This window comes from Salvelinus sp. IW2-2015, linkage group LG26 (genome assembly GCF_002910315.2).
Source record: "Salvelinus sp. IW2-2015 linkage group LG26, ASM291031v2, whole genome shotgun sequence".
NCBI classification, from domain to species: Eukaryota; Metazoa; Chordata; class Actinopteri; order Salmoniformes; family Salmonidae; genus Salvelinus; species Salvelinus sp. IW2-2015.
This window is the reverse complement of record NC_036866.1, coordinates 25,263,602-25,291,497: the sequence shown is the minus strand read 5'-3', so window position 1 is coordinate 25,291,497 and position 27,896 is coordinate 25,263,602. Positions and strand designations below refer to the sequence as shown.

General features: G+C 42.1%; 1 protein-coding gene and 1 non-coding gene across 7 annotated transcripts in view; both read right to left on the bottom strand.

The window, feature by feature from the left end:
* Positions 1 to 20,674, bottom strand: part of LOC111952383 (FERM domain-containing protein 5) — a 123,324-nt gene extending 102,650 nt beyond the window's left edge. For 5 of the 6 annotated variants that reach the window (XM_023970991.2, XM_023970992.2, XM_023970994.2 and 2 more), the window contains exon 1: positions 20,279 to 20,671. In XM_023970991.2, the coding sequence (XP_023826759.1) occupies positions 20,279 to 20,380 (102 nt within the window). In that variant the 5' untranslated portion in view covers positions 20,381 to 20,671. Of the gene's footprint in view, positions 1 to 20,278 lie in introns of all 6 variants that reach the window. The other variant, XM_023970997.2, reaches the window with a different exon arrangement.
* Positions 20,675 to 21,694: 1,020 nt separating this feature from the next.
* trnah-gug (transfer RNA histidin (anticodon GUG)) lies at positions 21,695 to 21,766 on the bottom strand. The gene has a single exon. It is a non-coding gene; the product is annotated as a tRNA-His (tRNA).
* Positions 21,767 to 27,896: the final 6,130 nt, after the last annotated feature.

Sequence of the window (27,896 nt, the reverse complement as noted above, 5' to 3'; positions counted from 1 at the left end):
TCATCTCCTGCACTGCGGCCTCGTGCTTGGGTAGCCAGTTCCATGGTGTGACTTGTCCAGCAACGGCGCAGAGGCTCACAGACTGCTGATAGTGTGGCATGAACTTTGCAAGATAGTTTGCAAAGCCGATGAGACGCTGTACTCCTTTTGCATCAGACGGGTTTGGCATGTCGAGGATCGCTTGGACCTTGTCTGGGTCTGGCTTCAGGCCTTTTGCCGAGAGAATGTGCCATGGAAGTGGACGTCTTTCACTTGAACTGCAGCTTCTTCAGGCAAGACGAAGCTTAACTGATCGGCAGCGCTCCATCAGTGCCAGAGCTTCACATCGTTGGTCGCGTTCTGCTTCTTCGTCTGTTTCACACAGCCTCGATCAGGATATCATCGGCGATGGTTCATGCCCGTGACCCACCAGTAACTCGTGCTGCTTGCGTTGGTATACCTCAGGGCCACTGAGACACCAACGGGAGCTTGAGCCAGCGTTTCCGGACCCCAGGGGTCCAGAAGGTAGTCATGAAGCTGCTTCTCTCGCCAGCTTGCATTGAAGGAATGCATCTCGGGCATCCACACAAGGTGAAAATCCTGGCCTGGAAGCTTATAGAGGACATCCTCTAGTGTCGGCATGATGATTATGGGATCGTTTCAGTGCTTGGTTCAGATGCTTTGGGTCGATGCAGATGTTTTTCACTATGACATAATGCTGATCAGTCAGTTGGTTCAGTCACAGATGTCATGTGGCCATCGGCCTCATACTTGTCCAGCTGGCCTTCACACGCCTTTCATTGCCAATGGGCACATTGCGAGGAGCACACTGGACTGGAGATGATGCTCCATCCACTTCAAAGTGTACCTCCCCAGGCACTGATTCAACGGGCATGTTGAATACATCGTCATATCTGCTGAGTAGTTGTTCTTTGGACAGGGTCCATGTGGACATGACCACAATGTGCAGGTCATTTGGTACAGTGAACTGCATCAGTCCCAGGCGTTCGCATGTAGAGCCTGAGAGGAGAGGATTTTGACTGGTTTTCACAATCTCAAACTCCAGTTGCGTCCCCGAATAACAAATTCGGTCTCAAAGGTGCCCATAGAGCTCATTAGTTCTCCTGAGTACAGCTTAGTCTAGTATCGCTGGGCAATAGATGTGTTCAGGTGCCAGATTGATTTTGTCTTTGTAGCTCATTACGTTGCATGTGCACCCGAATCCAGTTGACATTTGTTGTGCTTTTGTGTAATCGTAGTGTCACAAACCATTTCTTCCCTCTTGAGTGTACAGCCCAATGGATTCATGCATGTAAATGTCACTTTTCACTGTTCAGCTCTGAACATTGAGTACATCATCAACCCAGTGAATCTTGCCCTCACTCACCCGTCTTTTGCTTTTGAGACACACTTTTGCAAAGTGATATTTAGTTCCACAAGCTCTGCATGTTTTCCGTAGGCAGGGCAGTGCTCTTTGCCACGTGTGTGTGTATTCCCACAGTATTTACATGCTACGGGGCTCTCTGTGTTCACCGTTCGTGGTGAATTACTCTGCCTCGATTGATTTTGTCTGAATGTCTGCCTAGCAACAGCGTGAACAGTATCAACGTCGGAGCGTGGGGTTTCCGTTTCCATTGCTCTCATTCTCATGTCAGTGACTTCAGCAGTGCGGCACATTTCGAGCAGTTACTAATTTAAGCCTCTCTCTCTCAGTAGACGCCGGCGCGGATTCTCATTTGCAATTCCCAGTACTATTTTGTCACGAATCAATTCATCTTTCAATCCCCGTATTCAAGTGGCGGATTTCTCTCTCAAACGGGTTACAAAGTTGTGTACTGACTCACCTCTTCCTGTTTGCAGCTTCCGAAAACGAACCGCTCGTAAATGACGTTTCTGCGGGGTTGAAGTATTCTCCAATGCATCCAATATAGCCTTTGCATCACACTGTGTCGGCCGTGAGGGTGAGATTGTGCGGTAGATATGCCTGCATTCGCTGCCCATTAAACTCCTCAGGTGTGCCGCTTGTACCTCGTGGGTTTCTCATGTAGACCGGTCGCCAGCGCATAGTCCTCGAATTCATCCTGAAGTTGTCCCAATTAGTATTCCAGTTCCCTGTGAGAACCATGTGATTTTAGTGGCGGAATGTTCGCTGCCATAGCAATGGAATAGGAGAGTCTTTGCCTTCAGTCATGGAGTAGGTAGTGATGCTAGCTAGCCAGCTAACAACGATTGATCAGTGTTGTGAGTAGGCAACGCGTGTGGTCCGCATTATGAACGTAACTGCGCCTATTACTGTACTTAGCTACAAAATTAACAAACGTGTGTTTTCCGAGCCACTTTCTGTAACCAGTTTCTGTATGATATGTCGGATTAAGGAATAAAGACAGACACCAATGTCAAGTTCAATAGCCTTGTTAAGCATTGTACAAATCCCTACSCGTGGAGTCTGGGGAACAGTCCAGCTAGTCGATTACCYATCAACTAGACTCCGTAACAAGGACCATCATTATCCAATGGATGAAAAATGAGAAAAAAAATGTATGAAAGAAACAAGATGGGTATGAATAGAGTGGGAACATGTGGGTCTGAGCAAGTAGAATGTCAATGTTTGTTGAAATGTATGTACGTCTGATTTTGTGTTTTTGTCTTTATTCGTCTTTTTTCTTTATGTTGAAAGTTGGTGTTGTGTATTGATATTCTAGTGTTGTCCCTTTAGGGCACCTGTAACCCCCCCTTGCTTACCTACGTTGAAATGCTTGGAATGTTCTTCCTGTGAAACGCATTAAACAATGCCCACGTTAATTTCTACTCCCGTCTCATGTCCTGTCCTTATATTAGTTGTRTAAGTAATACAGTGTGCTATACAACAAAACATGGGAATTAAGTCCCAACCATACGTCGTGTATAGTTTAGTGGATCTATGTTTGTGAAATGTTAAGTTGTCTATTGTTTTGTCTGTTTGTATTGACTGTGTAGGAGTGTAGGAGAGGCCTTTAGCGAGGCCTGGGAGAAGCTTGGGAGAGGCCTTTAGCGAGGCCTGGGAGAAGCTTGGGAGAGGCCTTTAGCGAGGCCTGGGAGNTTAGCGAGGCCTGGGAGAAGCTTGGGAGAGGCCTTTAGCGAGGCCTGGGAGAAGCTTGGGAGAGGCCTTTAGCGAGGCCTGGGAGAAGCTTGGGAACAGACTGGAAAACACTGATAATGTGTCTGCTGGGATGTACCAGAGTGCTGTCAGTTTATAGGCTTGAATATGAACTAAAATGTGCTGACAAGGTATTGAATTAGAGATTATCATTTAACCTTTCTCTACCATGTCTAACAGCTCAGGCAGAATCGAGCTAAATTTATGAAAATTATTCTGGATTATGCTTGCCAGGTCAAGCAGCAGTGCATTATTTAATATCTGCAAATCCAGCTGGAATATCAAGATACCACTCACAACAAGACAAAGGTGCACATTAACCAATCACATTGTAGATTGTATGGGCTGCTTTATAGACCCCGCAATCGAGAAAGTGTGGCTTAGCCATAGCCAATAGAAACAGTGACAGTGACAGCTTGAGTTTCTGAAGAGGCAAGAATTCCATTCAATGAGTTCCAACCCCATTCACACTTGCAGGCTCCATGATCACTGTAGCATCAAAGCACAAACACCACAAGAGAGTAATTATAGAAAAATGTAATTTTCACAATTAGTTGTTTTTTAGCTTATAAAAGTTGAGTGAGACACAAAAGTGTCTGATCAGTGGAGTTAGGAGTTTGTTTAATGTTTACCCTGAACACCATTGTGGGGGAGAGGGGAACTAGGAAACTGGGTCAGGGGGACAGTGGGAAAGGATTGGGGGTAGTAGTGGTTTAAGTGGGATAAGTCACATCATCACCAGCATTCTCCAATAACATTCAGGGAATAAATAACCTTATCTTWTCCTCTGTTACACTGTGAGCAGCTACATTTTGTCCATTGTTGGGGCTTCTACATTACAATGGGATATCCTGAATGAAGTGTTCTCACATTTTGGCAGTGTTACTGGGGAGTCACCGTAGCAACAGCTGAGACCCTGGCTGACAGTGGCACCATGTTTAAATGTAAACCCCCTTTCCCCCTGCCTGCCGTATCACCAAGGAGACAGCCCCCAGGACAGGCTGTGCAGCACCCTCTTGGGAAAATGTTCCCAAACCTTTCATTCCTGCAAGGAGGGGAGGGTGTACTCCCAAAGCTTCTTTTTACAGTGCAGTTCCTGCATGGAATGATCTATCATCCAATATTGTCTCACCACATGCACAGATGTAAGATCTAATGGCTACTGGATTGTGCAGTGCTAGTTACAGTAAAGACCCCACATTTGCAAGATCTTTCATTTGTGTTGATAAGATCTCAGCATGACATTGATTGAGAAGCTGAGCACGAGAAAAAAAGATCTCAGAAAAAAATCCTAATATTAAAGTGTAATCTTAGTTTCCCTTAATCAAATGATCTGTATGGCAGTTCTGAAAGGATCCAACCTCCTCACACTGTATATTTCGTTTTTTTTCTTGTCTTTCCAAGATGGCGTAGCAGTCGGGTGTCTGTTTTGTTTGTATTGTCCCGTCCCGTTTATATATCGTTTTCTTCGTATATATTTCGTACATATGTTTTATATTTTTTATCAAAATTTCCATCTACGGACTGAACATACTCTCCTGCAACCCGCATCACCCAATGTGGTATGGATCTGCTATTTTTTATACTTTAGAACTGGAACCCCCATCAGTAGCCAGCCAGCTTACTAGCTAGTAGTCAGTTAGCCACTATTAGCGGTCATCACCGTTAACTCGGWCATCAGTCAGCCTCAGCCCGGCCAATTCCTGCCAGTCTGCACAGCGCGATATCAACCCAGAGCATATTGGACTGCTTTTTCTCTACCACATCTCCGGATTCCTACCGCAAGCTCTGAACCTTCACTCCAGATCATAGCAGCTAGCTAGCTGCTACCCGAGTGGCTACTCCTGGCTAACATCTCTGTCCCGAAGCAAGCACCAGTGAGCCTGGAGCTAGCCTGGAGCTAGGCCCAATCTCCCGGCTACCCGAAGAGATCCATCAAACAATTCCTGGGTTTCAATACCTCTTTTGCCAATTGGCTTGGACCCTTTGCTGCCAACACGGAGCCCTGCCGATCCATCACGACTGGTCTGCCGACGTAATCACACAAGGGGGTTTCAACAGGCACTTCCGTTGCGACGTCCTCCTGAGGCCCATCTGCTAGCCTGCTAGCCTCGGCCTGCTAGCTGTCTGAATCGCCGTGTCTCCARCTCCCCTAGCTACTCACTGGACCCTATGATTACTCGGCTACACATGCCTCTCCCTAATGTCAATATGTCTTGTCTATTGCTGTTTTTGTTAGTGATTTTTGTCTTATTTCACTGTAGAGCCTCCAGCCCTGCTCGATATGCCTTAGCTAGCCCTTTTGTTCCAACCCCACACATGCGGTGACCTCACCTGGCTTAAATGGTGCTTCTAAAGACAAAACCTCTCTCATTGTCACAATGCCTGGCTTTTTCTCCACTGTACTCACATCCTACCATACCCTTGTCTGTACATTATGCCTTGAATCTATTCTTCCGCGTCCAGAAATCTGTTCCTTTTACTCTCTGTTCAGAGCGCACTAGACGACCAGTTCCTATAGCCTTTAGCCGTACTCTTATTCTTCTACTCCTCTGTTCCTCTGGTGATGTAGAGGTTAACCCAGGTCCTGCAGACCCCAGCATCACTCCCATTCCCCAGGCGCTCTCATTCGTTGACTTCTGTAACTGTAAAAGCCTATGGTTTCATGCATGTTAACATTAGAAGCCTCCTCCCTAAGTTTGTTTTATACACTGCTTTAGCACACTCCGCCAACCCGGATGTCCTAGCCGTGTCTGAATCCTGGCTTAGGAAGGCAACATAAAATCCTAAAATTTCCATCCCTAACTATAACATTTTCCGACAAGATAGAACTGCCACTGGAGCGGAGTTGCAATCTACTGCAGATATAGCCTGCAGAGTTCTGTCATGCTATCCAGGTCTGTGCCCAAACAATTCGAGCTTCTACTTTTAAAAATCCACCTTTCCAGAAACAAGTCTCTCACCGTTGCCGCTTGTTATAGACCCCCCTCAGCCCCCAGCTGTTCCCTGGACACCATATGTGAACTGATCGCCCCCCATCTATCTTCAGAGTTCGCACTGTTAGGTGACCTAAACTGGGACATGCTTAACACCCCGGCCGTCCTACAATCTAAGCTAGTTGCCCTCAATCCCACACAAATTATCAAGGAACCTACCAGGTACAACCCTAAATCAGTAACCATGGGCACTCTCTTAGATATCATCCTGACCAACTTGCCCTCTAAATACACCTCTGCTGTCTTCAACCAGGATCTCAGGATCACTGCCTTATTTCCTGCGTGCGTAATGGGTCCGCGGTCAAACGACCACCCCTCATCACTRTCAAACGCTCCYTAAAACACTTCAGCAAGCAGGCCTTTCTAATCGACCTGGCCCAGTCATCCTGGAAGGATATTGACCTCATCCCATCAGTAGAGGATGTAAGTCGCTCTGGATAAGAGCGTCTGCTAAATGACTTAAATGTAAATGTAAATGTCTGGTTATTCTTTAAAAGTGCTTTCCTCACCATCTTAAATAAGCATGCCCCATTCAAAAAAATGTAGAACTAGGAATTTATATAGTCCTTGGTTCACTCCAGACCTGACTGCCCTTGACCAGCACAAAAACATCCTGTGATGTTCTGCATTARYATCGAATAGACCCCGCGATATGCAACTTTTCAGGGAAGTCAGGAACCAATATACTCAGTCAGTTAGGAAAGCTAAGGCTAGCTTTTCAAACAGAAATTTGCTTCCTGTAGCACTAATTCCAAAAAGTATTGGGACACTGTAAAGTCCATGGAGAATAAGAGCACCTCCTCCCAGCTGACCACTGCACTGAGGATAGGAAACACCATCACCACCGATAAATCTACGATAATCGATCATTTCAATAAGCATTTTTCTACGGCTGGCCATGCTTTCCACCTGGCTACCCCTACCCCGGCCAACATCTCAGCACCCCCTGCAGCAACTGCCCAAGCCCCCCCCTCCCCCGCTTCTCCTTCACCCAAATTCAGACAGCTGATGTTCTGAAAGAGCTGCAATATCTGGATCCCTACAAATCAGCTGGGCTAGACAATCTGGATCCTCTATTTCTAAAATTATCCCCCGAAATTGTTGCAACYCCTATTACTAGCCTACTCAACCTCTCTTTCGTATGGTCTGAGATCTGCCGCGCTCATCCCCCTCTTCAAAGGGGGAGACACTCTAGACCCAAACTGTTACAGACCTATATCCATCATGCCCTGCCTTTCTAAAATCTTTGAAAGCCATGTTAACAAACAGATCACCGACCATTTCGAATCCCACCGTACCTTCTTCGCTATGCAATCTGGTTTCCGAGCTGGTCATGGGTGCACCTCAGCCACGCTCAAGGTCCTAAACGATATCATAACCGCCATCGATAAAGACAGTACTGTGCAGCCGTCTTCATCAACCTGGCCAAGGCTTTCGACCACATTCTTTTCGGCAGACTCAATAGCCTTGGCTTCTCAAATGACTGCCTCGCCTGGTTCACCAACTACTTCTCAGATAGAGTTCAATGTGTCAAATCGGAGGGCCTGTTGTCCGGACCTCTGGCAGTCTCTATGGGGGTGCCACAGGGTTCAATTCAAGGGGAAACTTTTCCCTGTATATATCAATGATGTTGCTCTTGCTGCTGGTGATTTTCTGATCCACTTCTACGCAGATGACACCATTCTGTATACATCTGGCCCTTCTTTGGACACAGTGCTAACAAAACTCCAAACGAGCTTCAACGCCATATAACACTCCTTCCGTGGCCTCCAACTGCTTTTAAATGCTTGTAAAACTAAGTGCATGCTCTTCAACCGATTGCTGCCCGCACCCTCCCATCCGACTAGCATCACTACTCTGGACGGTCCTGACCTAGAATATGTGGACAACTACAAATACCTAGGTGTCTGGTTAGACTGTAAACTCTCCTTCCAGACTCACATTAAACATCTCCAATCCAAAATTACATCTAGAATCGGCTTCCTATTTCGCAACAAAGCCTCCTTCACTCATGCCACCAAACATACCCTCGTAAAACTGACCATCCTTGACTTCGGCGATGTAATTTACAAAATAGCCTCCAACACTCTACTCAGCAAACTGGATGTAGTCTATGACATTGCCATCCGTTTTGTCACCAAAGCCCCATATACTACCCATCACTGCGACTTGTATGCTCTTGTTGGCTGGCCCTCACTACATATTCGTCGCCAAACCCACTGGCTCCAGGTAATCTWTAAGTCTTTGCTAGGTAAAGCCCCGCCTTATCTCAGCTCACTGGTCACCATAGCAACACACACACGTAGCACGCACTCCAACAGGTATATTTCACTGGTCATCCCCAAAGCCAACACTTCCTTTGGCCGCCTTTCCTTCCAGTTGTCTGCTGCCAATGACTGGAACGAATTGCAAAAATCACTGAAGCTGGAGTCTTATATCTCCCTCTCTAACTTTAAGCATCAGCTGTCAGAGCAGCTTACCAATCTCTGTACCTGTACACAGCCAATCTGTAAATAGCACACCCAACTACCTCATCCCCATATTATTACTTACCCTCTTGCTCTTTTGCACTCCAGTATCTCTACTTGCACATCATCATCTGCACATCTATCACTCCAGTAATAATGCTTAATTGTAATTATTTTGCCTCTAATGCCTACCTCCCTACTCTTCTACATTTGCACACACTGTACAAAGATTTTTCAAAAAATATATATATTGTGTTATTGACTGTATGTTTGTTTATGTGTAACTCTGTGTTGTTGTTTTTGTCGCACTGCTTTTCTTTATCTTGGCCAGGTCGCAGTTGTAAATGAGAATTTGTTCTCAACTGGCCTACCTGGTTAAATAAATGTGAAATTTAAATAAATAAATTACAATTTATGTGGGAAGGTATGCAGCAGTATTGACAACCATCTGGGCATTCATCAAATCACCAATTAAATGTAAGAATAAAACACAAATTAACAATAAACAACACATTGGGATTCCTGGAAATGACATGTCTAATTAGACAGAAACAATTGACTCAAGCACTGAATTTATCACACATGCTTTCTTGACTAAACTGTGACTAAATTCTCTATGAACACTATCATCAAAATGTAAGTATTCTGATATGACTTGAAGTGTATTCTACTTTTATTCTATAAAAAGTCTGAGCTGTGGGAAATAAAGCTTCTTAAAAAGCCAAATAATGCTGGCCAGCTATTATCATGAGTACCCCCCACACACATGCAGACACACATTTAATAAATACATTTGCCTGCACACACTCCCTGGACTGTGTTGAATGTACTTGTCCTGTACATATTCAACACAATCTATTGCACATCTTGGCATTTACACCATTGACAGGCAAGAAACTGCACCTTCTCAGGATAAAGCACACCATCACTGTATTTTGAACAATAATTGCTCCTTCCCGCCTTAACTTTGTGGTTCTTTATGGGCTTAGCTGGTAAAAAGTCTGTAGATGCAGCGATGCAACAAGCACTCAAGGCTTTTGTGTCACCATGCAGCTTTACTTAGGGGCTTGACAAAACATTTGAAAGTATAGCAAACAGATAATAAACAACCTGAGCAAAGAAGTCCCATTCAGAATCTTTAAATAATATATTGGACAGGACTAGAATAATGTTTAAGTCTTGCTTAAGACCTGAAGACACTGCTTTGATTGCAGCTGAATAAAGTGCCTTCATTCTGTGCCCTTCTAAATTCTACCTCAACACTATTTATTTTATTTTACCTTTATTTAACTAGGMAAGTCAGTTAATAACAAATTCTTATTTTCAATGACGGGGGGTTAACTGCCTTGTTCAGGGGCAGAAMGACAGATTTTGACCTTGTCAGCTCAGGGATTCGATCTTGCAACCTGCCCCTAGTCCAACGCTCTAACCACTAGGAGACCTGCCGCCCCACTAAGACTAGCTCCATCTGGACAACTATTCTGCAGGGGTATGTCTTTACCAGCAAACAACTTCTGAGAGACACTACTCATCTCCTATTCAACTCATCATCTACTCAGAAATAAAAGGTGTTCTTGGATAAAAACAACAACAATCACACATAGACAGAGATAGCTATTGGTTTACATTAGAAACGCACCTGCAACACACCTCATTGCACTCAAATGTGTTTTATTGGAGTAACAAACAACTTGGAGCCTACTTTCACCTCCCCTTTCATACAGGGCAAGTAACCCCCACTCCCAGTAAGTCAGCTCAAAGTGTAAAATGCACCCTTTCAACTGTAAATTCAACAAACGAGGTTGGTGAACAAACAGCACACACCCTGAATAGAGAAGCACTCTGGAAAAACACTCTTAACGAAAGGGAAAGGGGGAGACCTAGTCAGTTGTACAACTGAATGCATTCAACTGAAATGTGTCTTCTGCATTTAACCCAACCCCTCTGAGTGTGTGTATGTGTGCATTTATGTAATTACTGTGACTTTCCGTGTATACACTTTAAACATTCAGCTCTCTACCTTACCATTTTGAATTCTCTCTTGTGCAAAATCACTGCAGCCTGGCTGCTGTGGCCTGTATGGTATTCAACTGTGACCTAGAGATGTGAGGAGCCTCTAAATTCCCAACCATCACCGGTGCTGCAATACTGCATTAGAGAGCGGAAGAGGCCGGGGCCAAGCGGGATGGCAGCGACTTCCATCAAACTACAGGGGTGTATAATGTTGAGCACTCACTTTCTTATCGCACAAATATAGAGGAAAGATCCAGAATTCATTGAAGTAAAACTTTAAAGTCATGCATTATAGCTGTTAAAAATATGAAGACAGATACAGTGGTTTTAAAGGGATACTTCAGGATTTTGGCAATGAAGCCCTTTATCTACTTTCCCAGAGTCAGATGAACTCGTGGATACCATTTTTATGTCTCTGTGTCCAGTATGAAGGAAGTTAGAGGTAGTTTCACAAGCAAATGCTACTGGTGTTAGTGCAATGACTGGAAGTCTATGGGTATCTGCTAGCATAAGGACTTTCTCTTCCCTGGTTCTGGCATTATAATTTCTGAAGCTGATGATATTGATGATAACATTCAGAACACAGGAATAGCTACCAGAACTCAAGGCTGTAATGGCCCACCTGTGCTGTGTGGATGTCAGAGGAAGGAGGCCAGCCTGCACCAGAGGTAACCCTGAATATGGAGCGGTTAAACAGTTTAGGGAAGAGATCAGAGTGTAATGAAAACAGGTCCACAGGGGATTKAATCGCAGCACATAGTGGGAACAGGATATGAGCAAAAGTATGTAAGTAAGCGAGCGAGAGAAAGGACCTCAACATGCCCAGGCTGTGAGCAGAGCAACAGGCCCAACCCACACTATTACACYCACCCAAGCCCCATCCTGCGACCTAAGATGTATCAGATGCTCAACATGCTCTGCTCACGCCTACTGTGATGGTCCAGGCCTAAACCACACAAAAACACTAGACACCATTGAACACAAAGCTTTTWCTATCTCATCCGGGAATACACAAGGTTTCAGGTTCAATTCAATTTAGGCCTTTGGCCTAAAGAGCAGGAAGCCAGACTTCATCAAAGAAATTGGAAATACAGACATTGTCATCCAACAAGAAACATGGTATAAAGGAGACGGACCCACTGGTTGCCCTCTAGGTTACAGAGAGCTGGTAGTCCCATCCACCAAACTACCAGGTGTGAAACAGGGAAGAGACTAATTTGGTATAGAGCTAATTTGGTATAGAGCGGACCTAACCCACTCTATTAAATTAGTCAAAACAGGAACATTTTACATCTGGCTAGAAATTAGTAAGGAAATGATCTGAACAGAGAAAGATGTCGACATGTGTGCTACCTATACCTACAGCTTCTCCATCTTAGATGGGGAGATCAACCATTTCCAGGCCCAGGGACATGTACTAGTCTGTGGTGACCTTAATGCCAGAACTRGACAAGAACCTGACACCCTCGACAAACACCTACCTGGAGGTGACAGCATTCCCTCCCCCATATGCCCCCGTAGACACAACTACTACGACTTAACCAACAAAAACGGGTTACAACTCCTGCAGCTCTGTCAGACGCTGGGTATGTACATAGTCAATGGTAGGCTTCGAGGGGACTCCTACGGTAGGTACACCTATAGCTCATCTCTTGGCAGTAGTACTGTAGACTGTAGACTACTTTATCAATGACTTAAACCCAGAGTCTATTAGAGTGTTCACAGTCAGTCCACTGACACCCCTATCAGATCACAGCAAAACCCCACTCTACTTGAACAGAGCTATGCTCAATCACGAGGCATCAAAGCCAAAGGAACTTAATAATATAATGAAATGCTATAGATGGAAGGAAAGTAATGTGAAAATCTACCAAAAAACAATTAGGCAAAAACAAATGTAATCATTAATAGACAATTTCCTAGAAAAAATGTTTCACTGTAATAGTGAAGGTGTAAACATGGCAGTACAAAACCTAAACAGTATACATGACCTCTCAGCTTCCCAATCAAATCTAAAAAATGTAAGAAGACAACCTAAGAAAATGAACAACAACGACAAATGGTTTGATGAAGAATGCAAAAACGTAATTAAGAAATTGAGAAACCTATCCAACCAAAAACATAGAGACCCAGAAATCCTGAGCCTACACCTTCACTATGGTGAATCACTAAAACAATACAGAAATACACTACGGAAAAAGAAGGAACAGCACGTCAGAAATCAGCTCAATGTAATTGAATAATCCAGAATCTAACCACTTCTGGTGTCACGGATCCCCCTGGTACTGCTGCTCATTCCGTTCACCAGCTCCGGAGGTCTACATCACCGGCCTTCTAGGCATCACAGAACTGGATTCATTGCAGAAGGAATGTATCTCGYTGGCGCGCACCTCAAAACGCAGGATGGTTGCCAGCACGCTGTACATGGCGCTGCCAAGTCTGGAAAGACAGTCATCGTGATGCTGGACTGTCCCGACGATGGTCGATAGCTCGGTCTTTCCTGCTGTCTCCATTTATGAGGTCGGTTATTCTGTCACGATGTCTAATGATTGGAGACAGGCGCAGGAATACGTAATAGRGKTTTTTATTTACTCCACCCAAACAAAAGAGCGAGGTGTAAACATCTAAATAATACACGGGATGAGACTCGTAAAACAAGTGCACAATAACACATAACATGGAAGCCGATACAACAGCACAGGTACTCACAGGACCAACAGACATGGTAACAATAACCGACAAGGACACTGGGGAACAGAGGGCACATATATAACACACTAATCAGGGGGAATGGGAACCAGGTGTCCGSGGTTGGTGGTAATGACAGTCTGGRGTTGGTGGTAATGAATCTAGTTCATTGATGCCTAGAAGGCCGGTGATGTAGACCTCCGGAGCTGGTGCACGGAATGAGGAGCAGTACTGGGGGGGATCCGTGACATCTGGGAAAATTGGAAAACTCTAAACAAACAACAACATGAAGAGTTATCTATCCAAAACGGAGATGTATGGATAAACCACTTCTCCAATCTTTTTGGCTCTATAACAAAGAACAAAGAGCAAAAACATATACATGTTCAAATACATCCTCGTAATTCTTATAAAGAAAAGATGGCGATACAGAGGGCGCAGATCCGGGTGCCTTGTGAGAATTCGCCGGCAAGTGGAAAACACGCCTCGACCATCCGTTTTATTGGCCAACGTGCAGCCCAGTAGTGGAAACAGTCCAGTACATCACTATACTAGGCGGTGTCAGAGGAAGCCCCAAATAATTGTCAAAGACTCCAGTCACCCAAATCATAGACTGTTCTCTCTGCTACCGCATGGCAAGCAGTACCAGAGCGTTATGTCTAGGTCCAAAAGGCTCCTTAACAGCATCTACCCCCAAGCCATCAGACTGCTGAACAATTAATCAAATGGCCACTCAGACTATTTACCGCATGGCAAGCAGTACCAGAGCGTTATGTCTAGGTCCAAAAGGCTCCTTAACAGCWTCTACCCCCAAGCCATMAGACTGCTGAACAATTAATCAAATGGCCACTCAGACTATTTGCATTGATACCCCCCCCCCCCCCCCCMCMCMCAGCTACTCACTGTTTATTATCTATGCATAGTCACTTTACCCCTACCTACATGTACAAATTACCTTAATCATGGAAAGCGCAGATGTTCCTAATGTTTTGTATACTCAGTGTATATCTCCACCAGAGACAACTCCGTGCACCAAAAATTGAAATATTTTCTGTAAAATAACAGAAACCAGGACTGTAGCTTTTACATTTCATTACATCATAGAGGTATCCCTAAATCTTTGTGATTTTAATTCTAGAAGATTTGTTCAATGTCTCAATGTGTTAATAAAAAGTAGTAGGATTTCCTCAGTCCAGGAGACAGCTCTCCCCAATAACTTCTGAGGAATGATGATCCACAGATGAACACACACACACACACACACACAAACTTACTGTAATGGATTCTGATCGACCTTCTCCCCTGCCTTTATTTAAGGCTGAAGATAAAACGAAGGAAACATCAAAGCAAGTCTAGCAGCATGGAAACAAAAGAAAAAGAACCAGCCCCTGACTCCTGTCTTCCCTTCAAGGAAATCCATTCCACCTTACTTTGTTCAAAACATGACATTGAATTTGTATTATTAGGTCTACACTACAGTGAACTATATTGTATAAAGCTCATAACAGTTGCAGTAAACAAATTTATATTGAATAACAATAAAATGACATTTGAGGAATAGGCTATAATGTAAGGCAGGGTGTCAATTGGGTAACTCAACACCAACAATTTAAAATACGCTACTAAAATCATTCTGATCCCGATTAAAAGGGAAATGCATTTTAACAGTATGGATGGCTGACTTAGGACAATGCGGACACCTGGGAGCGGGAGGGAAGGCTGTYTGTATGGCTGGCTTTATGGAGAGCTCATCAACTTTGTCTCAAAACAGTGCAGAGGTAAAGATGGCTGTAGTAGATGGCTTTGGTAACTGCTGTTTGACTTGATGTGAAACTAAACTAGAGTTTTAATCTCAGTGCTAAGCTAGTATGTACCTACTAATTATTGTATGATGTGTTTGTAGAATGTTAAGTCCCCTATTGACTGAGGGTCATTTCCATGTAACAGGACCCATGAGGGCCAACGTAAAGTTCATAGGAGCATGTCAAATCTGKTGTCAAATGAAAACTAAGTGTCTATATTTTTGAGAAATTAAGGCATATACTGTATACATTTTTCAACCGTGTTCTATCCTAAATATTAGGAATAAGCAAGGCTTTGATTTCTGATGAAACAGATGGAAAAGGGGTCGTGGAAAACGTATTAAAATGTATTAGAAATACATCAAAACACAATCATTTAGGAGTAAAGACCCCTGCCAACTAATATCAACACATTTTTAGTTTTGAAGAAATTATTTACCTTGTGTAAGTTTAAGAAATATTGCCCTGTGCCTTGAAATTCCATTTCCAAAAACCCACATATCTTTAAGATATTTTCGAATTTCTCTCCCTCAAGAGGAGGGAGYGTTGAGGAAGCTACTTTGAAAATACAGAATAGTTTACCAAGCTACCAATTACTTCACACTAGAAGAAGTTAAGCTATACTAAAGGCACCCTTGAGAAAAATATAGTTACTTAACTAAAGTTACTTTGAAAAAGTAGTTCACTACATCCAGTCTACTTCGTAAAAAATTATCATATGTAAATCTGAAATGTCATAGACTACAAATTGCAAGAACAGATCACTTTGTTAACAGAATGTGTCATTTAGCATATTCAACACAAAAACTATGTTTCAAGTAAGAATTAGGCAGGTCTGATGCCGAAAAAGAAAGGAGATTATTGCCTACTTCACCCATATTTAATTTTTGCAAAAAAAATAAATGTAGTTCAACTACCACTAAGATACTGTAAAATGTTGGTAAATTACTAGTTGAACTACATGTAGTTCACTACTGCTCAACACTGGGAGGGAGGATAATGAAAGAAAACACAGAATTAACAAGTAAAGGTAGACCTACCAATTAGTTATAGTGTTTTTACTGATATCTATTTGGTTATGAATTACTAAGTGACAAAAACTCGAAATTCTGTTCCCAAATTGGTAACGTAGCTTCCGAAAAATCAGTGACGGAATTACTGCAATTTAATTGGCTACAATGGAAAATCATAGTAGTCACAAMCCACAGTTGGTTCACCTGCTACAGTTCTCCCTGACACTGGCATACTGTTACATTCAACTCATAACTGTTTTCTTTCTCTTTCTGTCATATGGTGGTCAAAGCAAGTGTGAAAACAGTCTGGACAACCCTTCCCTCTCTCTCTCCCTCTATCTCCAATTAATGTCACCTCTCCCTGCTCTTACTGACACCGACTCATGAGCCCCTCTTTCCATTTACAGTAACCAGCGTCCTTACCCATTGAGTACAGACTGACACCGGACGTCCATGGATGTTGAAAAGTAGTCCTCAGATGTCGTTTTTGGTTTTTGGTACGGTCCCGGCCTTGATTTGGCCCAAACATAGAGGTCCATGATTGGTTCAGATTTGGTCCGGAAATCTGAACCAATCATAGACGTCTATGGTTGTCACAAGTGTGGAGAGCTCAGTACAGTACAGTACAGTAGAGCACTGTAGAGTAAAGTAGAGTACAGTAAAGTAAAAAGTGTTAAGCAGAGTAAAGTTCAGTACAGTATTGTACAATAGAGTAGAATAGAGTACAGTTCAGTAGAGCACACTAGAATTGAGTACACTATAATGTACTGTACTGAACTATACTGTACTTTACTGTACTCTACCGTACTGAACTATACTCTACTGTTCTGTGTTGTGCTGTGCTGTACTGTAAAGTATTCCACTGTACTCTACTATGCTGTACTTTGATGTCCAAACTTGTGAAACACAGACATCTATGATTGGTTCAGATTTGGTCCAGGATGGACCAACCAAATTTGGTCTTGTTTGGGTGTGGAGCTCATTAAAATAATAGGCAGTGTGTAGAATAATACTGAGATATGCAAAGGAGGACATTGCATATTTATACCGTTGTGTACCTATTTAGGACACATCACCATGAAGTGAATGACASTCGTATCCATAAATATGCATTTCTGTGTAGTACAGATCAGGGAGTCATGATTCCGTAAACGCAATTCCGTAAAATTCCGTAAACGCAATTCTGTTACTGGGTGTGAATCCACTTCACTTAATGTAGTTCAAAAACCAAAAGAAATGTTTTCAAAGTCAAGGTCTCATGTCATATAGCTAGTCTCGCGTTGCCATACATTTAAAAGGCTGGTTCTTTACGAGACTATGTCATATACAGTTGAAGTCGGAAGTTTACATACACCTTAGCCAAATACATTTAAACTCAGTTTTTCACAATTCCTGACATTTAATCCAAGTAAAATTTCCCTGTCTTAGGTCAGTTGGGATCACCACTTTATTTTAAGAATGTGAAATGTCAGAATAATAGTAGAGAGAATTATTTATTTCAGCTTTTATTTCTTTCATCACATTTCCACTGGGTCTTAAGTTTACATACACTCAATTAATATTTAGTACCATTGTCTTTAAATTGTTAACTTGGGTCAAACGTTCCGGGTAGCCTTCCACAAGCTCCCACAATAAGTTGGGTTAATTTTGGCCCATCCTCCTGACAGAGCTGGTGTAAAACTGAGTCAGGTTTTTGAGGCCTCCTTGCTTCACACGTGCTTTTTCAGTTTAACTCCCACATTTTTCATAGGATGTGAGGTCAGGGGCTTTGTGAGTGGCCACTCCGATAATACGCCTTATCTATTTTGTCCTTAAGCCAATTTGCCACAACTTTGGAAGTATGCTTGGGGTCATTGTCCATTTGGAAGACCCATTTGCGACCAAGCTTTAACTTCCTGACTGATGTCTTGAGATGTTGCTTCAATATATCCAACAATTTTCCTGCCCATGATGCCATCTATTTTTGTGAAGTGCATCAGTCCCTCCTGCAGCAAAGCACCCCCACAACATGATGCTGCCACCCCTGTGCTTCACGGTTAGGATGGTGTTCTTCGGCTTGCAAGCCTCCCCCTTTTTCCTCCAAACATAAACGATGGTCATTATGGCCAAACAGTTTCTATTTTTGTTTCATCAGACCAGAGGACATTTCTCCCAAAAAGTACGATCTTTGTCCCCATGTGCAGTTGCAAACCGTAGTCTGGCTTTTTATTGCGGCTTTGGAGCAGTGGCTTCTTCCTTGCTGAGCGCCTTTCAGGTTATGTCGATATAGGACTCGTTTTATTGTGGATATGATACTTTTGTATCTGTTTCCTCCAGCATCTTCACAAGGTCCTTTGCTGTTGTTCTGGGATTGATTTGCACTTTTTCGCACCAAAGTACGTTTATCTCTAGGAGACAGAACGCGTCTCCTTCCTGAGCGGTATGATGGCTGCTTGGTCTTTTTTTCGGAGGTCTTGGCGATTTCTTTTGATTTTCCCATGATGTCTAGTAAAGAGGCACTGAGTTGAAGGTAAGCCTTGAAATACATCCTCAGGTACACCTCCAATTGACTCAAATTATGTCAATTAGCCTATCAGAAGCTTCTAAAGCCATGACATCATTTTCTGGAATTTTCCAAGCTGTTTAAAGGCACAGTCAACTTAGTGTATGTAAACTTCTGAACCACTGGAATTGTGATACAGTGAATTATAAGTGAAATAATCTGTCGTGAAACAATGTTGGAAAAATGACTTGTGTCATGCACAAAGTAGATGTCCTAACCGACTTGCCAAAACTATAGTTTGTTAACAAGAAATTTGTGGAGTGGTTGAAAAACGAGTTTTAATGACTCCAACCTAAGTGTATGTAAACTTCCGAATTCAACTGTATGACACCCCATTCTTTCTGCAGACATCTTTGAATCTTAATTCGGAGAAGATATTTTTKGGAAAACATGGTCACATAAAAAACGGAGGGAGTTTTAACAAAATAATTCTGTTAGCAGAATTGGCATCTTCACAGTTCTCCCAGTGAATGTGTTTTTTTTWWWTTTTATGTTYACTACAAATTGTTAAAAGTAGTCCTTGTGCATAGAGTTTTATGTTTTTTTATCCTTTCAAATCAATGGTTTTTGTTTGGCATATCGTGGAATTGCCCTGAGGTAAATTAAGCTACAGCAAAAAGGTAATAATGGCTAGAGTAATGTTGCTTGTTTTTGCTGTACTCTAAATAGCATTTTAGAGCTTTTAAATTGTGTAAAATTCAGTAAATGAGCTTCAATTTTAAATATATATATTTTTTTTAAATGTTGGAGGGGTACCCCTGATGTAAGGCTGATGATAAGAATGTAAACCAGGGACACTGCGACTTCAGTGTTAGACTCAATGTTTATTATGAGACTGAGTGGTACACAATTTATACAGGACAAAATAATGAAGTGAGCCAAGAGTGTGGCTTCTTCTTTCACTTCAAACTCAAGCATTACCCATGAACCTTTGCTCTTCTCCCAAGAGCCAGAATAACATTTCAGAGTCCCACTTTAAGAGTCCCACCTTATAAACGCAAAATAAAGGTCTCACAATAACATAGACCTCTATTGTAAGTATTGATTTTGTTGACAAATTCATATATAACTTGATAGTGATGGGATTATCTCCTCTGCATTCATTTGAATTGTTACAGCTAGATTGTAACTCTGTTAAATCTAGATTGTGACACAGTTACAGCTTCATTGTAACTCTCACTGTCAGATTAATTACTCAATAAAAACGATGAATATAGACATTGGAAATACAATGCTGCTCAAMGCCTATAAAATCAAGTGTTCGAGAGGTTGTTGATCACTTTTCAAACTTCCAGCGCTCATGGTGAATAATAACAATACCAGTAGGCTATTTGTCTGTGATAAACCATTTCATTTTTTGCCATGTTTTGATCAGTCACAAAAACATCGATAAGGTCCTGAGAGCATCCAGTCTATTCGTCCGACGACGAAACTATCGATATTTGCATCAAGTCAAATGGCATATGGTAATAAAATGAACWAATGATTCACACAACAATAGATTCAGACGGTGACTATCGCGGGACCTGCGGGATGCAGGCACTTGCACGCTTTTCTTCCAACGAGAGACAATTTCACCACTTGATATTCTCTGCTGATGGCATATAAACAATTATTGTCTGAAAATAGTAAGTGACTGACCTGAATTGTGCAGGTATATTCCGTATCATCCAGGAGTCTGACGGTGCAGTCGTATTCTCTATCTAGATTCCGGATACTGCCACTCATTATTCGGCTCAACATCTTTTCACAGAATTGCTGGTCTGCGTCTAGGACCAGAGCAATAATCTGAACACAGCATAGAAGTAGGCTAATGTCACATTGAATGACTACATTTTCCGATCAACCAGACGAGCAGCAGCTGAAGATTGTAATGCCAAGACACAGCATTGTCTATCCCATGAAGTGAACACAACACAGACACGAGCCACAGTGCGGAATCATTGAAAGGATGCCCGCATCCAGATCCAGGAGCAATTCACCCTTGTGTACCCGTAATCGAAAGATGGGTGACCATTCACCACTCACTGCTTGCAACTTGAGCTACAGGGCGGATCCCTTAGAGTAGACTGACGTCAATGAGAACCAACGGGGAGAGATTTCTACAAAATGGGCAATATAGCCCTTAGTATAAACGGAATATTTTTTTTCATCCTTTAATTTTCTTAAACCACCAATTGGCACTAGACGGTAAAAATGTGGGAATTTCAGTCTTCTATGAAACCCATGTTTATAAATGTTTACGACAGGCAAGGCCTCTTTCATGCGTGAAGAGCAAACGGATGAGGAATTGKCTGAAGTTTCAGTCCCTATCTCACAAAATGTTAAAAACTTTTGTTTTAAATGCATGAGGAAAAAGTCGTTAAGAGAGCATCATGCTATGCAATGGCCAGTAGGCATATGCCACAGGCATAGATCAATAGGCCATCACAATAAAGCAGTTGAGTAGACTTGATAGACAATGGTGGTCGGCAACAATAATAGTGTATTGCATATTCACAATGGCAAGATTTTCTTTCCCAATTGCAGTGACGAGTTAACCTATAGTCAGAGCAGTAATGAAACCTTCATATAGGCGACGGTATGTGCATGAAACTATATAAAACAATTAAACAAATTGTGGGGGTTGACAATAGTAAAAAAAAACAAGACAATAMATGGGGCTGCAGGGGGCTCTTCTCATAATTAGGCCCAATAGGTTAGCCGGACTAAATCGTTTACAATTTGCGGGCAGGTATGAAGACAGGTTTTTATGTAGCCTACCATTCCGAATATGATAGCTTCAATATTACTTGAATGACATACATTTTAAAAAGATGGCTTTTCACACAGTCTCAGGACAACAACAGCACAGCAACACAATATATCGACGAGACGCTTTCACCCCCTGGTGGACATATAACACAATTCTTATATGAATAACACTCCAGACGATTTGGTAGCTTCGCTGTGTTCGGAATATTGGTTCGACAACGCAATGACTGAACAGGATAATATATGTCAAATAATAAGCATAAGGAAAAATTATGCCCTTATGCCGTGACATTGTGTTTGCAATGCCGTGACCCGGATTCGAACCGGGGTTGCTGCGGCCACAACGCAGAGTACTAACCACTATACGATCACGGCGAGCTACCAGGGCTTATACTGAATGGCAGATATTGGGCTTATAACCTAGCCAGCGGTGACGCATTCAACTACAGATAGCTATTTAAATTGATAAATATGTGGCTAGAACCTTTCTGTATTTTATATTAATTTCAAATTTCGAATGGTATGTTTAGTAAACTATTCAGATATACTGAATCTGAAGTAGCTTAGAACTAGCCTAGCTAACGTTGGATGCTGACGCCTGTCCATAAACAGTAGCTAGGTGGCTATCTTTATTTTTGCTTGGGAAATTTCAATTAGAATTGGAAATGTTCAATGTAATTAGCTAACTAATATCCTCTGGTTCTTCATCTGCTCATCATGCTTGCTTATGTTTGTGTTAGCCTTATTTGTCTTCTGATGTGTTATTTTTTCTTTCAATCAATGGAATTGTAGACTTCTTAAAATGTTAAATAGGCTTGCGAAAGTATTCACCCCCCTTGGCATTTTTCCTATTTTGTTGCCTTACAACCTGGAATTAAAATAGATTTTTGGGGGGGTTTGTATCATTTGATTTACACAACATGCCTACCACTTTGAAGATTCAAATATTTTTTATTGTGAAACAAACAAGAAATAAGACAAACAAACTGAAAACTTGAGCTTGCATAACTATTCACCCCCCCAAAGTCAATACTTTGTAGAGCCACCTTTTGCAGCAATTACAGTTGCAAGTCTCTTGGGGTATGTATGTCTTTATATCAATCAATCAATCAAGTTTATTTTATATAGCCCTTCGTACATCAGCTAATATCTCGAAGTGCTGTACAGAAACCCAGCCTAAAACCCCAAACAGCAAGCAATGCAGGTGTAGAAGCACGGTGGCTAGGAAAAACTCCCTAGAAAGGCCAAAACCTAGGAAGAAACCTAGAGAGGAACCAGGCTATGAAGGGTGGCCAGTCCTCTTCTGGCTGTGCCGGGTGGAGATTATAACAGAACATGGCCAAGATGTTCAAAATGTTCATAAATGACAAGCATGGTCAAATAATAATCAGGAATAAATGTCAGTTGGCTTTTCATAGCCGATAATTAAGAGTTGAAAACAGCAGGTCTGGGACAGGTAGGGGTTCCATAACCGCAGGCAGAAGCTTGGCACATCTAGCCACTGGGATTTCTGCCTATTCTTCAAGGCAAAACTGATCCAGCTCTTTCAAGTTGGATGGGTTCCGCTGGTGTACAGCAATCTTTAAGTCATACCACAGATTCTCAATTGGATTGAGGTCTGGGCTTTGACTAGGCCATTCCAAGACATTTAAATGTTTCCCCTTCAACAACTCGAGTGTTGCTTTAGCAGTATGCTTAGGGTCATTATATATTTTTATTTCATTTTATTTCACCTTTATTTAACCAGGTAGGCCAGTTGAGAACAAGTTCTCATTTACAACTGCGACCTGGCCAAGATAAAGAAAAGCAGTGCGACACAAACAACACAGAGTTACACATGGGATAAACAAACATACAGTCAATAACACAATAGAAAAATCTATATACAGTGTGTGCAAATGTAGTAAGATTAGGGAGGTAAGGCAATAAATAAGCCATAGTGGCAAAAKAATTACAATTTAGCAATTAAACACTGGAGTGATAGATGTGCAGAAGATGAATGTGCGAGTAGAGATACTGGGGTGCAAAGGCGCAAATAAATAAATAACAATATGGGGATGAGGTAGTTGGGTGGGCTATTTACATATGGGCTGTGTACAGGTGCAATGGTTGGTAAGCTGCTCTGACAGCTGATGCTTAAAGTCATTGTCCTGCTGGAAGGTGAACCTCCGTCCCAGTCTCAAATCTCTGAAAGACAAACAGGTTTCCCTCAAGAATTTCCCTGTATTTAGCGCCATCCATCATTCCTTCAATTCTGACCAGTTTCCCAGTCCCTGCCAATGTAAAACATGGTGTTCTTGGGGTAATGAGAGGTGTTGGGTTTGCGCCAGACATAGCGTTTTCCTTGATGGCCAAAAAGCTCAATTTTAGTCTCATCTGACCAGAGTACCTTCTTCCATATGTTTGGGGAGTCTCCCACATGCCTTTTGGTGAACACCAAACATGTTTGCTTATTTTTTTCTGGCCACTCTTCCGTAAAGCCCAGCTCTGTGAAGTGTACGGCTTAAAGTGGTCCTATGGACAGATACTACAATCTCCGCTGTGGAGCTCTGCAGCGGAGATTGGCACCACAACAAACCTGCCAAGAGAGGGCCGCCCACCAAAACTCATAAACTTTGAACATCCCACGGAGCACCATTAAATCCATTCTTAAAAAATKGAAAGAATATGGCACCATATACTTATTTTCCACCATAATTTGCAAATAAATTCATTAAAAATCCTACAATGTGATTTTCTGGATTTTTTTTTCTCATTTTGTCTGTCATAGTTGAAGTGTACCTATGATGAAAATTTACAGGCCTCTCTCATCTTTTTAAGTGGGAGAACTTGCACAATTGGTGGCTGACTAAATACTTTTTTGCCCCACTGTATGTGAGTTAATCAAAATTGGGTTTGTTTTCAAATTCTTTGTGGATCTGTTTAATCTGAGGGAAATATGTGTTAGGAAGGTTAGGATGTGCAGCTCAGTTTCCATCTCATTTTGTGGGCAGTGTGCACATAGCCTGTCTTCTCTCGAGAGCCAGGTCTGCCTACGGCGCCCTTTCTCAATAGCAAGGCTATGCTCACTGAGTCTGTACATAGTCAAAGTTTTCCTTAAGTTTGGGTCAGTCACAGCGGTCAGGTATTCTGCCACTGTGTGCTCTCTGTTTAGGGCCAAAAAGCATTCTCTCTCTCTCTCTCTCTCTCTCTCTCTCTCTCTCTCTGCTGTGTCCACTGAGCCGTTGGGACGGCTCAGTTCAACATCATTGGATAACGCTGGGCAGGCCTCTTGCTAGCTGTCACTCAAATGCGAGAGGCTGAAGCTCATTGGCTAAAACTCAAATTGCTAGGGGGCTGGCCCAAATGGGATGAAATGTAGGGAAAATGGCACAGCACAGCTTCAAGAAAACAGTCGCTTTTAGGGCCGTGCAAGGATAGAGGGCAGGTGTTCATGTTAGAGAGCAGGTGCTCATTTTCATAGGCCTATTTATTCCTGAAACAACACAGAAATCACAAATTGTAAGCAAGCTAGTTGCCTCCTAAATACATGATTGACATCAGGAAAACAGGGTAGGCTATYAGCTGATCGTTCATGATTGATGTAAATCTGATAGTTAGCTCGATTATATTTTTACTGATTGTGGTTTAGCTTCAATGCTCCTTAATAATAACTTGGTAATATAATATTCAGAATAACAGTGACAAAAACTGTATACCCAAAAGGGCACAGACCTCTTATCTGTGCACGTGCCTGGTCGCTTTCAAACTAGGGATTCCGTTGCTAATTGAGGAAAAACAGTAATTCAGGCCATAGATTATTGACACATCCATCCCAAAGCGAGAGGTTTAAAAAAGTTTTCTTAGTCGCCAAAGTACCGGAGCATGTCTTTAAGTTGTAAATATATTTTTTCTTAAGGAATATGTGTTCACTGTGGTGGTAATGACTGTGTGGCAGTAATGACAAGGTGGAAAGGGATATTTACAATATCATTGATTGCTATAAAGACTGTAAAATATAATTTGAGTATTGAGCAGGGGTATACCCATTTTTACAAAAGTCATACAAAAAGTCTCTACATTCTGATSGTAATAACCTGGAAATCGTCCTAACCRAAATATTTTGTGGTGGTAATGACATTTACATTTACATTTACATTTAAGTCATTTAGCAGACGCTCTTATCCAGAGCGACTTACAAATTGGTGCATTCACCTTATGATATCCAGTGGAACAACCACTTTACAATAGTGCATCTAACTCTTTTAAGGGGGAGGGGGGGGTTAGAAGGATTACTTTATCCTATCCTAGGTATTCCTTAAAGAGGTGGGGTTTCAGGTGTCTCCGGAAGGTGGTGATTGACTCCGCTGACCTGGCGTCGTGAGGGAGTTTGTTCCACCATTGGGGTATGACAATGTTACATGACAATGTTAGTCATGACAATTTGCTACATTTCTGGATTTAACTACCAGTTGAACCACCATCATTTGATCAGCTATCATTTTATCATTTCCAACCACAACATGAGATGTATTCTTTCAAATAGAGGACAATCTTGATGAGTTATACGCAGAATACAAATATGATCTTATCTTTACATATTCAAAGTGACTTTTCTGGAAGGTGGAGATATAATATCATACACTCTCCATGTCATATCCTTGTTCTCCCTTGCCACTTCCCAGTGATTTTAATGATGCAATACTGAGTAACAAATGGCTTATGATGTCACGACTTCCGCCGGAGTCGGTCCCTCTCCTTGTTCGAGCGGCGTTCGGCGGTCGACGTCACCGGCCTTCTAGCCATCATCGATCCACTTTTCATTTTCCATTTGTTTTGTCTTTGTTTTTTACACACCTGGTTTCAATTCCCTCATTACATGTTCATTATTTAACCCTCTGGTTTCCCCCATGTTTGTGTGCGTGTTTGTTTTATTGTAAGGCTGTATCTGACGGCTGGTATATTGTTGGCAGGTTTTGTTATTACGCCCGTTTATTTCGTGGTACCGGTATTCTTCCAGCACCATAGTATTGTGTTTATACTGGTGTTTTCTTGAATTAAATACCTTGTCCACGCATCTCAGCTCTCCTGCGCCTGACTCCTTTCACCAGTTACCCACAGCCTTGACATATGAACATCAAATATTTATTTTGTTTCCATTTTTTTTTACTCTTATTCTAAACAGGTGCATTAAATATTTTCTAAGTGTAATACATTGCTGAATATCAAAAGTCTGGGTGAAGGACATGGCAAAAAAAGTGTAAAACAGTGAAATTGAGACATGAAATGCTTTAGAAAATGAACAGAAAAACWAAATTGAAAGCTGAAAAAAAAAGCTTAGGTCCAATGCAGCCGTTTTTATCTCGATATCAAATTTATCTCAACATAAAAGCAGCTCTTTCACTGTATTAATCCAACCTTATAGTGTGGAAATATACAGTACCAGTCAAAAGTTTGGACACACCTAMTCATTCAAGGGTTTTCCTTTATTTGTACTATTTTCTACATTATAGAATAATAGTGAAGACATCAAAACGATGAAATAACACATATGGAATCATCAACACCAAAAAAAGTGTTAAACAAATAAAAATAGATTTTAGATTTTAGATTCTTCAAAGTAGCCACGCTTTGCCTAGATGACAACTTTGCACACTCTTGGCATTCTCTCAACCAGCTTCACCTGGAATGCTTTTCCAACAGTCCAAGGAGTTCCCACATATGCTGAGCACTTGTTGGATGCTTTTCCTTCACTCTACGGTTCAACTCATCCCAAACCATCTCAATTGGGTTGAGGTCGGGTGATTGTGGAGRCCAGGTCATCTGATGCAGCTCTCCATCCCTTTCCTTCTTGGTCAAATAGCCCTTACAAAGCCTGGAGATGTGTTGAGTCATTGTCCTGTTGAAAAACAAATGATAATCCCACTAAGCGCAAACCAGATGGGATGGCGTATCGCTGAAGAATGCTGTGGTAGCTATGCTGATTAAGTGTGCCTTGAATTCTAAATAAATCACAGAAAGTGTCACCAGCAAAGCACCCCCACACCATCACACCTCCTCCTTGATAGTTCACGGTGGGAACTACACATGCAGAGATCATCCGTTCACTTACTCTGCGTCTCACAAAGACACGGCGGTTGGAACCAAAAATCTCCAATTTGGACTCATCAGACCAAAGGACAGATTTCCACCGGTTTAATGTCCATTGCTYGTGTTTCTTGGCCCAAGCAAGTCTCTTCTTATTATTGGTGTCCTTTAGTAGTGGTTTCTATGCAGCAATTTGACCATGAAGGCCTGATTCACACAGTCTCCTCTGAAAAGTTGATGTTAAGATGTGTCTGTTACTTGAACTCTGTGAAGCATTTATTTGGGCTGCAATTTCTGAGGCTGGTAACCTTAATGAGCTTATTCTCTGCAGCAGAGGTAACTCTGGGTCTTCCTTTCCTGTAGCGGTCCTCATGAGAGGTAGTTTCATCATAGCGTTTGTTGGTTATTGCGACTGCACTTGAAGAAACTTTCAAAGTTC